The 13,457-nt window shown below is 52.8% G+C and overlaps 6 protein-coding genes across 6 annotated transcripts; 3 read left to right on the forward strand and 3 right to left on the reverse strand.

Moving 5' to 3' along the window:
* Positions 1–1,211: 1,211 nt before the first annotated feature.
* Positions 1,212–2,543, reverse strand: P168DRAFT_319853 (Zn(II)2Cys6 transcription factor domain-containing protein; the record flags this gene model as incomplete). Its single annotated transcript, XM_024840320.1, has 2 exons — positions 1,212–2,426; positions 2,487–2,543. The coding sequence occupies 2 exons, from the start codon at positions 2,541–2,543 to the stop codon at positions 1,212–1,214; spliced, it is 1,272 nt and encodes a 423-aa protein (XP_024691918.1).
* Positions 2,544–3,930: 1,387 nt separating this feature from the next.
* On the forward strand, positions 3,931–4,906 carry P168DRAFT_298112 (glycoside hydrolase family 43 protein; the record flags this gene model as incomplete). The annotated part of the gene is made up of 2 exons (XM_024838239.1): positions 3,931–4,544; positions 4,606–4,906. The coding sequence occupies 2 exons, from the start codon at positions 3,931–3,933 to the stop codon at positions 4,904–4,906; spliced, it is 915 nt and encodes a 304-aa protein (XP_024691919.1).
* A 799-nt stretch (positions 4,907–5,705) lies between these two features.
* Positions 5,706–6,929, forward strand: P168DRAFT_298113 (phosphotransferase family protein; the record flags this gene model as incomplete). The annotated part of the gene is made up of 6 exons (XM_024838240.1): positions 5,706–5,864; positions 5,903–6,135; positions 6,174–6,543; positions 6,574–6,645; positions 6,703–6,833; positions 6,908–6,929. 6 exons carry the CDS (start codon positions 5,706–5,708, stop codon positions 6,927–6,929), a joined length of 987 nt encoding a protein of 328 aa, XP_024691920.1.
* A 1,106-nt stretch (positions 6,930–8,035) lies between these two features.
* On the forward strand, positions 8,036–9,206 carry P168DRAFT_291453 (putative short chain dehydrogenase/ reductase). The gene has a single exon (XM_024837413.1). The coding sequence runs from the start codon at positions 8,212–8,214 to the stop codon at positions 8,989–8,991; it is 780 nt and encodes a 259-aa protein (XP_024691921.1). The 5' UTR covers positions 8,036–8,211; the 3' UTR covers positions 8,992–9,206.
* A 311-nt stretch (positions 9,207–9,517) lies between these two features.
* On the reverse strand, positions 9,518–10,951 carry P168DRAFT_238878 (uncharacterized protein; the record flags this gene model as incomplete). The annotated part of the gene is made up of 2 exons (XM_024833635.1): positions 9,518–10,863; positions 10,930–10,951. 2 exons carry the CDS (start codon positions 10,949–10,951, stop codon positions 9,518–9,520), a joined length of 1,368 nt encoding a protein of 455 aa, XP_024691922.1.
* An 887-nt stretch (positions 10,952–11,838) lies between these two features.
* Positions 11,839–13,098, reverse strand: P168DRAFT_319857 (uncharacterized protein; the record flags this gene model as incomplete). The annotated part of the gene is made up of 4 exons (XM_024840321.1): positions 11,839–12,211; positions 12,274–12,391; positions 12,465–12,840; positions 12,907–13,098. The coding sequence occupies 4 exons, from the start codon at positions 13,096–13,098 to the stop codon at positions 11,839–11,841; spliced, it is 1,059 nt and encodes a 352-aa protein (XP_024691923.1).
* Between the last annotated feature and the right edge of the window lie 359 nt (positions 13,099–13,457).

A 13,457-nucleotide genomic window follows, 5' to 3' on the forward strand; every position in this document is an offset into this window, starting at 1 on the left:
TCCCGTCTTCGCCGTTTAGCGAACCCTGTTTCGGGCGCAGGTCGTCCTGGTGTAGTATAGGATGCACTATCTGGAGCTACCAACGTCACGACCACCACTGGCTGTACCATCCATATTCTAAGATCTTCTATTTTCCAACCCTCCATTAGCTCCACACCAGCTCGCTCAAAACCCCTGCCCACCCGACAGATCCCCTGTTGCCTATCCGTGTCGTGCTGGTTTGTCTCCTGGAGAATCGTGGCGACCAGACCCACAATCGCGTATGTCGAGCGACCCCACCAAAGACAGCACGTCCCGCCCAATTTTATTCTACTTTATTTCCATGCACTTTGGGTGTTATTGTTCGGGGAAACGAAACGTGGGGGGCATCTTGCATGGGTCATATCATCAACGTAATTTCGGATGTCCGTTAGAACTCGTCTCATAGTATCCTACCACGTAGTCAACGAATAAGCCCCCTATATTCCCCTATTGTCAGCTTAGTATAGTAAAAGAGCTAGGGCAGAAGTCGAAAAGGAGACACAAACCAGCTGACACAAGTACTGCTCCTGTGATCTAACCGAGACAGTGCCAGTTCATCGCACTATTCTAGCTTCATGCAGGTTTATCTATAGTGTCCAACTTATGTATTCTTCCGTCCAATCCTGTCCTCGTTGAAAAGGACGACGATGTGCACACTAGGATCCCGTCTCGCAGTAGCTCCTGCTGATCTATCCCTGCGCTCCATAGATAATTAGGGATTCCTTCTTCCAGGACGATCTGTTGGTCGCCAAGTAATGCACGGTCGATCAGTTTCCCAGGAGACTCGGGTGTGGTAGGGATGGCCTGCATTGTCGGCCGACTGTGCCATCTATTCCATTGGTGTGAACTACTGGTGAGAGTACCTATTCTCTGGTGTGTTCAGCTCGAGCTTGATGGATGCGGTTGGATGTAGATTACTACCAGTTCAGATATAGGTCAGGTGGCACTGGAACCCTAACTCGCGTGGTTTGAGCCAAGGCCAGACTAATCATAATCGCTTTCGAATACGTACTTTTGCTGATCACTAATATGTATATAGTACTCACAATGATGCTGTTGGACATGGTAGAGCAATACTCTCTCTTACATTAGAAATATACTCTCTCTAGTATCATTGTGTGAACATAATGCATTGATCAAACCAATAACTCCATCTAAACCAACCATCTATATGCAATCATACCAGATGATCAAAAGACAATCTCCGTCCCCAGCATCCCCATAGACGAAGCAACCCGGTCCAGCCAGGTCAGCGACTCCCCCCCTCTCCCCAACTCCGTCACCACCCGAAAGCGCAGCGGACCAGCCTGCACGCGCAGCCGACCCAGAAGGGCATCCAGCAGGGCGACCGCACTCCCCGCTCCCCACACCAGCAGCGACGGCGCCGAGTCCCTCCCCGACGAACCCGCCCACCCATCCATGGCCGCTACCAACTCCCTCAACTGGGCCCTTGTCTCGCGCATCCGCCGTACCAAATCCCGCTCCGCACTCTCCGACCTCACCCGCCTCGCCTCCTCCAAGTACCCCGGCACGCGCACCACCTGCGCAAACACCTCCTCATACATCATCACAAACCTCCCCCAACCACCCCCACACCGGCGACTATCCTCCTCGCCCACCCTCCTCGCCAACCGCACCCACTCCTCCCCCTCAAGAAAACACCCCCTCCCCTCAAAAATAGCCGTCGCAACCAACAACCCCCGAAAAGCAAGGTAACAGCTCCGCGCCAGGCCCCGCTCATGCGCCCGCGCACCCCGCTCACACATAACCCTCTCCACCCCCTCAACATGCACGACAAACGCATCCACGCTCGTCCGCGCATACATCTCATAAACAGCCAACATCATCACCGCCCCGACCATCACCCCCGACATGGCCGTCTCCGCGCAGTCCAGCCCGCGCTCAACCTCGCGCAAGGCCCGCGCATAAAGTCGCCGGCTCGTCCCCTCCATCCCCGCGCTGCCCCGCGCCCGCGCCACGTATATCCCCGTCAGACACGCCGTCGCTGTAGCTTGGAACCCGTGTCCCCCGCATAGCCGCGCTGTCTGCGCTTGCAGTCGAGATGCGTCTTCGCCTTCGTTGGCCATTAGTCGGGTTCCGACGTGCGCCCATCCTGTCGGGAATGCAGTGGCTAGGAACTCCACGAAGAGGAGCCGTTGGTTGTTGCTGTCATCGTCGGTGTCGTTGGCTAGCTCGGCGGGATTCCGCTGCATGGGAGGTGTTGTGTTGATGGTTGGGGGAGATGCGGTGCTGGGGTCGCGTGGGGAGGAGGTCGTCGTCGATGATGACCGGTGCTTGCGTTCGAGGCCGGGGCGCTCGTCTTGGAAGCGGTAGGTTTTGCGGTACCCTGGGCAGGGCCGGCCGTAGCGTCGGCATTGGGTGCAGTCGGGGATTGCTTGGTCGCACTGTTAAGTGAGTATTTGTCTTTCTTAAGGTTGTCGAGTCGGTTTGAAGGGGAGTGGTACCTTGATGCGGCGTTCTCGGCATAAAGCGCAGCCTGTGCTGTGGGGGACGCCGACCATGGTGAGTTTGTATTGTGTAGTAGTTGGATCGAATAAGTAGAGTAGAGATTGTTGTAGGAGCAGTAGAAGGAGAGTGTTCGTCTAACAAAGGATTGTGTCCAGCACTGGCGAATACTGGCAGATGATGATGATGATGGTGGTGAAAGGAACGATGGATAGACTGACACTGCTCGAAAAGCCCCAAGACAAGCGGCCTTTATCTACCCACGTCTCTATACACACATGAAGTTCCCAACCCAGCGGCCCCGTGCAATACGATGGTGATCTGTCCATCGTGATGCTTCTCGATTCGTCGTCGGAGACTAGCTACTACACGCTGGACTCATCGTGTTCGCTATTATTACTCGCCCCACTACCGGCCCTTCGCTATGACTACCGTTTACGGAGACGACAGGATCCGAGATAGTATCTATCTTTACCAGTCGCATATTCACCTCTCCGTCCAGTGGAAGCTGTCGCTATACATAGGCCTATCTTCCTCGCCCACGAATCGGAACCTCATCTGCGATGCGATGTCCTGCGTTCTTGTCGCTGACTGCAGACCGCGACGGCTGCTCGTCGCCGTGATCCAGCCCTCGCAGACGGATAGTTGCTCCAGCTGAAGCGTATACGAGAGCTCTGGGGTACTCGTATCGCCAATCTCACGACGTAGAGTAGCGGTGGTGGAGAGACGATCGATTATCCGACAGGGCTAGTCAGCACTAGTGCGGCTGCTTCTATTTTCATCTCCGAGTCTGCAGGGTCCGGCGATCGCCAAGATGCTCTGTTTACGCTTATGTAAGTAGTTGTTAATGGCCCTGTTAAGGCTGGGATTCCCTGGGGTTCGAGCCGGGATTGGAAGGCGGAATACGAATGATATTTGGGGAATGGGAGAATTAGGGCGATCGGCTCGTGTTCCAGCCGTGAGTGGGTCGTTTGGGGTCTGTTTGGTTCTTTTTATATCATATCTGTTTGATCCTGCGATTTGTTTGGCTCTTTTTATGTCATACTATTTGCTTGATGATGGGGTTTGTTTGGCTCGATGTGGTCATCCATGTCGGTCGTTGTTTAGGGCTGAGACATCTTGCCCTATATCGCATCCCATCTCGCATTCCATCTCGCATTCCATCCGAGGCCTGAAGATATGCGACATTCCAAACATCCCTGTCCGTGCAGACCGTAATCCCTGCTCCCTTCCCCTCTTTTGCTCCGCGGCAATAGCCTCAACCACAATGACATTTCTTCTCTCACTGTGTCGAGAACCAAGGTCGAACGAACTCGGAAAGCAAGCATGTATATACGCGCGTTTATCGCCATCTTCTCCATCCTCTCCCCCGTCTACTCCTCCCCCATCCTCCTTTCCCAACCCTACCTCAACTTTAGCCCTGGCACCATCAACAACCGTAACATGAATCCCACTACCAACGTCAAAGTCAACCCCAAATCCGGCAACCCCGTCTTCCCCGGCTGGTACGCCGACCCCGAAGCCCGCATCTTCGACACCACCTACTGGATCTACCCCACGACATCCACCGTCTACGAAGCCCAAACCACCCTCGACGCCTTCTCCTCGCCCGACCTCCTCACTTGGACCCGCCACCCCCACGTCCTCAACATCACCCGCATCCCCTGGTCCACCAACCGCGCCGCCTGGGCCCCCTCCGTCGTCGCCGCCCATAGCACCTACTACATGTACTTCTCCGCCGGCGATGGTGCTGGCATAGGCGTCGCGCGCTCCGTCACCGGCCGCCCTGATGGGCCCTTCGAAGACGCAATCGGCAAACCCCTCGTCCCGAAGACTATCCACGGTGCGCAGCCCATCGACGCGCAGGTCTTTATCGACGATGATGCCTCTGTCTGGTTGTATTTCGGCGGCTGGAGCCACGCCGTAGTCGTGCCGCTCGCGTCGGATATGGTTTCCTTGGCGGGTGACTATAAAGAAATCACACCAAAGGGCTACGTCGAAGGTCCCTGGGTGTTGAAACGTAAGGGAATATACTACTTTATGTATTCCGTAGGCGGGTTAGTCTCTCTTCCCCATCTCCCTTCCTTAGTATATCACACTCACTAAATAAACAATCAGATGGGGCGATTCCTCCTACGGCGTCAGCTACGTCACCGGACCATCTCCCACAGGCCCCTTCAGCACCACCCCACGGAAGATCCTCCAAGGTGACGGCGTCGTCGGCGACAGCACCGGCCATAACAGCGTCTTCACCCCCGACGGTGGTGAAACGTACTACATTGTGTATCACCGGCGGCCGGTGGGCGACACCGAGCGCGACCATCGCGTGACTTGCATAGACCGGATGGAGTTCGATGAGGAGGGTAATATCCTCCCTGTGAAGATTACGGCTGGGGGGGTGGAGGGGAGGCTGTTGTGATCCTCCATTACATTTTTGTGTGAACAATGGAGATCAAGAAGGTTGATGAAATGGGCTCGGTCATGCTGCCTATTTTATTTCCATGATTGCGGGCTGTTTGATTTCAGATACCGTGCATGGATATGTTATATATGGAAGAGTTATAATAACTTGGAGTGCAGTACAGGGTCCTTAGTCATCTTGGAACTGGGTTAATATTTCCCCTCATGAATATCAATGTCTCCTAATGCAGTAATTTTAGGCTATAAAAAAATACTCGAAAAAGGTAGAAGAAGAAGGGGGGAAGAGGAGCTTTTGTGGCCACTTTGATAATATGCTAGAGCTTGTCAAAGTGACTGTGGAGAAATACACCAGGGAGCTTTTGCATGCGAATACTGTCCTAAATGAACACAATTGACGAAGGATTTGATATAGTGTTAGATAATTGTCTTGACCTTATACAAGTATAATTAACGCAGGAGCTGGACTTCCTTGATGAGGTGGGGTGGAAATATATAATCTGGAGTAGCCCACCAAATATTGACTAGTGGGAAGTGATTGCATGGATATATATTCACTTCCTCGTGCTTAGAAACCACAACTATTCCATGATGGGATAACATTTCCTAATCCAAGAAATTGGCTCTCGAGGTTTCATTGTTTCTCACTTGACTCCAGTCTATTTTAAGCTTACACTCATCGATATAAACGGAGCAAATAAAGTTGGTTCATGGTAGCGACAGGTCATTTGTGGCTGAAACACAAAAGGGGTCTAGGTTGGTTGAAGCTATGGTCAAGCCGGAACCCAGAGATCCTGTCCATGCAGCTTGCGAAGCAGCACCGGCCTGGCAAAACTGTACCAGCGTGTCTGTGGGGGAGTGGTGCTTTTAACATATGTTACCGGGTGAGATATGATGAAGGACCAGATATTATTATCCGTTTCGCTGCCCTTGGAAGGGCTATTCTCCGCAGAGAGAAAGTCTAAACTAAGGTCACGACAATGAGATACATACGCAGGAATACTTCGATACTTGTTCGGAAGTATTTGGCCACGGTATCTGCTGGGCTTGTCCTTACATCATTATGTCATTTCTTGAAGGGGTGCCATTATCACTACTTCTGAAGGATCCTTCTGCAGGAGGAAGGCCAGTACTAAACCCGCAAATAAGTGATCAGAGCTTGAAGCGGGCTTATCGTGAAATGGCTGCGGTTATTGTTGAGCTGTCTAGATACGAATTTGATTCCATCGTGTCCTCAAGGACGATGACGGGGACTTCTTTATCATAAGGCGACCTCTCACCTTGAATATGAACGAGTTGATGGTGTCCGCAAACCTACCCGAAGAAGCTTTCCCCTCGCACACCTTCAAGTCATCCACGGAATACTTTGAAGCGCTTGCTATGCAGCATCTTTCCCATCTTCGATTACAGCAACGAGACGCTGTTAGCAACGAGGAGGACTGTCGAAAGAAATTCACCGCTCGTTGTTTATTCTTAGATATCACAAGGAAACTCTCCACGGAGCATCCTCAAGGGCCGTTTCGGCTATATTGTGACGACTTCCGACCTTCAAATGTCCTAATAGAACTCGATCCTTTTCGTGTCTCGGGCGTTATTGACTGGGAATTTACATACGCAGCCCCTGCTGAGATGAGATGGGTTACTCCTTAGTGGCTCTTATTGCAGCAGCCGAAGGACTGGGAGGGTGATCTTGACCTCTTCCTGGCTCATTATCTTCCTAGACTTTGTCTTTTTTTGAAGGTTCTAAGTGATCGTGAAAGCGAGTTAATAAAATAACAAATACTTGATGAGTCACAGCGCCTGTCTCCACGTATAGAAGACTCCATGAAAACTGGGTTATTTTTTACCTCTCTTGACGACCGTATAGAGCTTTTGAACCCAGAAGAAAAGCAAGAAATGGCCGAACTCGTGGACCTTAAGACTGGCCAGTGTGACAAGGATGAAGACAGCTTCGAAGATCACTATCCAATGGGTATACTATATGGATTGTGATTCACATTAGACTATGCTATCCCGGACACTGAAGCATAGCTGGAGGAAAGGAATCCGTGGGTTGATGGATTGTCTTTATGATTGTCAGTCCCGCTGGATGAGGCTGTCAACTCAGGAAACAGCTTTTTGGTTAGATTGAAATAACGCCAAATCTAATTGTCCCGTCCACGTAACCCCGACCTATCCAAAACAAGTGGAACTCTCGCGGGTTCGCATAATAAGCAAAGAAAGGAAAGGTAACAGTAGATCCCAGATCCACAATCCACCCCTCTCTATAATTCTCCTTCCTGACATCAGGGTTGTCTATGGGGTTGGTATGGATATAGGTATACTAGCTTCAGGCAAAGGTCTGTTCCATGATATTTAAATCGGAAAATAAAGCCCTGTTGGTCAAGGCCAACGAGTGTGGGGTTGGTGATCTTATCGTTGTAACCGATGAATTGGTTTAAGTTGGGTTCTTGCTTCACTACTTCATTCACATTTGTTGTAGAAGAGTCGCTGGTGGATTTGACATCTAGAATCTCTTCTGACAAGAAGAGGCGGAGTAAAAGCTAGTACAGTGGATCCTGGTGGATTTCCTCCATGATCTGAAGTCAAATTGCAGTTGTAGAGCGCGGGGTCAACGGAGATAAGAATTCTAGGCAGGTAGTTCAAGTGGGGTGAAAGAAGCCCTAAACAACTTGACCGAAAGTGTCTCAGTTGACCAACGTCTTTCAATCGTCCGTCAACACGCTAATACCTTGGCAGGGCGTGCGTATGTTTGGGGTATCAGTCAGGTCAAGTCCTCGCAAAAAGCTGTTCGGCATTTTGGTGTCGTGGTTGATCGCACACATAGTCAACTCGGTGAATATTCGTCCCACCCTTACCGAATCCCAAGAATGTCCCCTTGAGGATTCTTCGGGACTACAGTATGAGATATCTATATGAGCCAACTTCTTTGTTGGAACGTCGAATGGCCTCGGAATCTTGGCACCCCGTTACCGGATATCTCGGAAACAGTGTGTGCTCCGTGCGCCAACCGGCACGCTATCCATGGATCTCTGTGGTGGAGAAAGATCTATTGAATTTTGGCGCGTCGGACCGACAGTATACGCAGTACATCGGATGGCTTCCGCCACGTTCTATAAGCTTATAAATCGGCCTACGTCTGGCGCCGATCTATCACGCCAGACTTAAATAGCTTTATTAGAGCAACATTCTTCCGACTAAACACCGTGCTTGCTCCCTTCTTGAATCCCTAAAGGCCATTGTTCCACCCGGCTATCCCTGCGTCTTCGCTGAATATAAAACCCACCCATTATCCAACATCACAACATGGCCCGCATCCTCATAACAGGCTCCACAGACGGCTTCGGCCTCGAAGCCGCCCGCCAACTAGTCCAACGAAACCACACCGTCTACCTCCACGCGCGAAACCAAGAGCGCGCAGCCGCCGCCCAAGCCAAATGCCCCGGCGCAGCCGGCGTGCTCATCGCCGACTTAACCAGCGTGGCCGAGACACGCAAACTCGCTGAGCAAGCCAACGCGATAGGAGCCTTCGACGCCGTCATCCTCAACGCGGGAATGCTCTCCGGGCCCTTCCGCAAGACGCCTGACACCGGTGTCCCGGCTATGGTTTTCGTTAACGTCATTGCGCCTTATATCCTTGCTTGTCTGTTGACACAGCCGAAGCGGCTTGTGTTTATTGCTTCGGTTCTTCACCGCGAGGCTGATACCGACGTGAAGGATATCTTCTGGTTTCAGCGGGGGGAGGAGCAGTTCCGTGATTTTCCGGCTTACTGCGATTCGAAGCTGCATGTGATCCTGCTGGCGAATGCCGTGGCGAGGAGGTTTAAGGGCACCTCTGTCACGGCTGTGCATCCCGGCTGGGTGGCTACTAAGATGGGAGGCCAGAGCGCGACTGGTAAGATGGAAGATGGGCTCGAGACCTATGTTATGCTGGCAGAGGGAGACTACGATCAGAGTCTTACTGGGGTGTATTTTGACCCTAAGAGGCAGATCGGGGAGCCTCTTCCGCTGACGGCGGATGAGAATTTGCAGGAGGTTGTTGTGAAGGCTTGTCAGGATGTTACTGGCCTTACGCTGCCTGCTTAGGGTGGCATGTTGGGACTGCGTGGTGACTAGCGTGTGCCCACTAATGTGTGTATTGCATTTGGGTTATTCTAGACTAGACATGTGGAGTTTTTTCAAAAGCTGGACCCGAGCTCCACTGGTAGTGGCAGGTCAATTTGACTGGGACTGGACATTTGTATTTTCTCATGTCTTGTCTTGTTAATGCTGAGTACTGTTTGGCTGATGAGCACTCTGTGCTTCAGGACCTGGTCACTGTTTACCCCTAGACCGGTAATCGCGGGATTTCGGTAGAAATGTATTGTAGGATACGCCCTTTGCCTATGTGACTAAAATTTACAAGATAGACGGACTACATGCTGCGGTTGACCGACGCCATGATTGTATTAGTGAACACCACCATAAGCACTAAGACACGACGAACGGCACGACCAAGCCTGGGCCAACTACTACCTTCCAAAAGTACAACGTAATTGAAATCATTTTCCTTTCATGAAAGTTATATACAGCTGGGTATCATCCTATCTATTGACAATTTTGTTTTGCTTTTTTAAAACATCGAGCTCCGCTTCTTCGACAATTTGCCCTCGTCGGAAGGCGGGCGGCGGAATCCAAAGAAACTGCTCTTTTTCGGCTGTACCGTCGGCTGTGGCCGCGCTGCCGTGCCCTGTGGCCTGCCCGATACTGGCACGATATGCGGCACTGACGGTGAGTGGTGATGGTGGTGGTAGAACCGCTGGGCGGGCGCCCCGCGGGGTGGAACGGCGGATTGTGGGGGCGGCCGGGTGCTGGCTTGAACGGGTGGCGCGGCCGGCCGCGGCGGTAGGCCTGGTGTGCGCGCCTGCGCCCGTGCCTGCTGTTCCTCCCGTCCGTATATCTGCTGCAGTCGCTGCGTCTCCTTGTCAACCTCTTCTTGGCGCCGGCGACGTGCTTGCTCTTGCTCTTCTTTCATTTTTCGTCGCCGTCGTTCTTCTTCGCGACTGGGTTGTGGTTGTCTGATTTGTGGTGGGGGTTGGTTGGAGGTCGTGGTGCCCATCGGGGCTTTCCCTTTCAGTCCGCCGGATACTGCGGGCACGGGCTGTGGTTGTTGTGGTTGTTTTCCGTTGGGGTTGGGGAGCGGTTTGTTTGCGGACGCGGCATTGGTGGGCTTAGGGCTGGACAAGTGGAAGGCGTCCTTCATGGTTTCGAAGAATACGTCCCGGATGGTCACGGCGCCGAGCAGGAGTACGACCTCTAGTCCCTTGAAGTCCTCCATTTCGACGCGGTACAGGTTGGGCTCGTAGAGGGTCAGTTCGCGCAGACTACGGAAGATCGACACAGTGATGTCCGGCTCCTTGCTCTTCGTCTTCGTCTCTGGGATTGTGGCCGTTTTCCCCGACAGCAAACACGTCAGGTCCTTAGATAGCTTGCTATCCCGGCGCCAGCTAAACCGCAGCTTCGGGGTTGTGTCGGCCGTGGCGGGGTCGATGCGGGATTGATCAAGCGTTGAGCTCGACGGCTGCCGGAAGGTCTGCTGTGGCATCTCGAACGTCCATGTCGCCGGGCTGTTCCACGACTTCGGCTTGAACTGCACCGTGATGTGCTGGTCTGGGTTGTAGAGGCGGACGGTAAAGCGGGTGGGGATGATGAGTTCTGGGGGCGGGGCCACTCCGCCATTCTGTCGGATGCTATCGGCGGACAGGCTGGGTTGAGTGAATTCAGGCGCGAGGAGAACCTCGCCGTAGACGACATCGGGAACGAATGGGTCGACCAAGGCTATGGCGTATCGGTTGGAAGAAGAGGGGGAGGCCGGGTCGGGGTACCGTAGGGTGTAGACGGGGTTTGGCTCGTTGCCATGTTGACAGAAGTAAACCGTCGAGGCATGGGATTCTTTCTTGCCAGGCTTGACATAGAAGGCTAGATAATTGTTAGCGTTCTGGACTGTTTGAGATGTAAAATGAGGTCATTGAGGGGACAACAGACTGGGGAGGTTTTCGTCCAGCATGGTGGGTTTCTGCAGGGATTTACACGATACGGAGGCCACTGGGCAACACCAAAGTCAAATGTAAAACCAAGAACTCGACTTGGCAGGATGCCATTGAATTATTATAAGCAGGACAATGAGGTGGAGGCAGAAATCCAACGATGAGCCCCAGTGTTGTTGCTGAATCGAGACGCAACCGGGAAGCGGAGTGGGTGGTGCCTCAGGTTGGAACTCCGCCACGGCTATAAATAGTTGTGCCGGGCCCACTTAGTCAGCCAAACATAGCTAGTGCACAACCACTTAATGAACGCTTATTCGACTTGTTGGATTTGTTGATGCGAACTTCCCATCATGCCTATATATCTCTCGCACCCACGACGGCTGTCTTCTTCTCAAGTCGTTTCAGTTTTCTGTTCAAGGGAATCCCTGCATCAACTCACATAATATTGACCCTCCACGATAGGCATCCCCATTCTAGCGGACCTGATTGATGCGATCTGCGAGCAAAATGCTTCCGCCTACGGGCCATGATGCCGATCGCCAGGCTGCCTTTTGCACCGCCGCTGTGGGATCGAGCTAGATTGGAGTTTGCCTGATTGGTCTCTGGATGGATACCAATTGAGACATCTAACGGTAGTTCATCTGTTGGCTGGATCTTCAGGGGATGGGGCTTAGCTATGTTTAGTTTAATGACTGGACGCTGATGCCATCCAACCCGTGGCAGTGTATGGGGCACCATGGACTAGGTTAACGCATATACAACACTTCTGCCTCGCTCACCGCATGTCAGGTTGAGTTCTATCTTACAGCAGACTATCCATATATATATCACATCGTCATCACCCGTGTAACCAAGCACGTCCGCGATCAATCCGTCCGTAATACATGGACTAAGAGCAGAAGGACAGCTACTTCCCCTCTCGTACCACACTCGTGTTGGTCGTCACCAGGATCTGCCTCACCGGACATCCCTCGGTGGCGTGGGATGATCCCCGCGTGACCCAGACGCTCTGTGACCGATTGTGGAGTTCAATCCAAGACCCGTCCGGGTCGGACGGGTCGGACGGGTCGGAGGACGACCCGCTGGACCGTGCGGCTGTCTTCTTGATATCCTGCGTGAAACGGACGAAGCACGCCCGAAGGACGGGAATTGACCCGAAGATGATGATAAACCACATCTCCGTAAGGGCCCACACGTTGACCTTGCTGGTGGTACCGGTGCCGATAAGCTCGGTGTTTTGCGTGATGGAAACCGTCTTGTTGAGTCCGGCAATCCCAGATCTGTCGGCCTTAGGTGTTATCAACCGACAATGTCAGCGGTAAAAAAGGAAACGCCGACGTACATCAGTCCTCCGCACATGATCAGACCGAGGCTAACTTTGGTCGACCGCTTCATCTGCTGCAGACGTCCGATGATGTACAGCGGGTAAAAGGCGAGGATCAAATCCAGAAGCACCGTGACTGCTGAACACACACCCCGGTGTCAGTCAGCATCGTGTTGGACGAAAGAGACAGGGAGAGGAAGAGAGAATACCGCCGTGAAAATAGCCAAATCGCGAGCACACAACGATCAAAGGACAGGCGCCGTCGATATCATTGTCCCAGAGCTTCGCCATCGGCTGGCATTGTGTCAACATCAGGACCACCAGAACCAAACTGATGATCAACTGGAACGCGGCCATGAAGTAGAGGGCTGTCCTGCCGCGACATGCCGTCCCGGACTGCAGCGTCAGCAGCAGTGCGACAACCGCGATGCGTGCCACTGCCATAGCCAGCAGAGAGGTGATCTGACCCATCCACGACCACAACTTAGATTTCACGAGGTCTCTGTGCACGGGTGGTTCGCTGTGGTTGATGAGGTCGTAGTGGACGCTCGCAGTCATTAGGCTCTGAGTGCACAGGGCGAACCCCTTGGTGCATGACCATGGACGTCAGTATATACGTATATATTGCATACTCTGTAGAGTCAGACCCACCAGAGCAATCATCACCCAAATGAAATCCCATCGCAGACCCAGGATCCCCGCCCGCGGATGCCCTGGGGGACAAACGGCGGCGGTCTTCGCCCGCAGCGCCACCAGCACCAGAGCCAAGGCTGTCTCCGCCCAGCTGATCCCAAGGACCATCGAGCCATTATTACCATACGCTGTATTGGGCGGCTCCACCATGCCGCTACATGACCCGGGGGCTGCACTTTTTATTGACTGAACGAAGTGTCGGGAGCAAATTGGGGACGGTGGGCCTGAGACAAATCTTCCCATCTGGACTTATCCAGAGCGACGGGTTTTAAAACTGTCGAGCGGGGAAGCTGAGAAGACTCGGGAGGTTGAAGGTATCACAGAGGGCTGGCGCGGCTACATCTGTCGTTTGTCGGCTGAATTGGGAACTAGGGTTGCTGCAGGTCTTGTTGGTGCGATCCTTGTCATCGCGGTGTTCACCCGCTTGATTCGTTGTCTGTTGATCTCCGATGTAGACTTGGACGAGGATCACCCATGCTCGGGACTTCTCTCGATCTTGATGGTATTCC

The sequence above is a fragment of the Aspergillus campestris genome, assembly GCF_002847485.1.
Source record: "Aspergillus campestris IBT 28561 chromosome Unknown P168scaffold_8, whole genome shotgun sequence".
NCBI classification, from domain to species: Eukaryota; Fungi; Ascomycota; class Eurotiomycetes; order Eurotiales; family Aspergillaceae; genus Aspergillus; species Aspergillus campestris.

What these genes read in the sequence shown, in the direction of transcription:
- P168DRAFT_291453 (XM_024837413.1), top strand. Translation starts at nt 8,212, where the DNA reads ATGGCCCGCATCCTCATAACAGGCTCCACAGACGGCTTCGGCCTCGAA.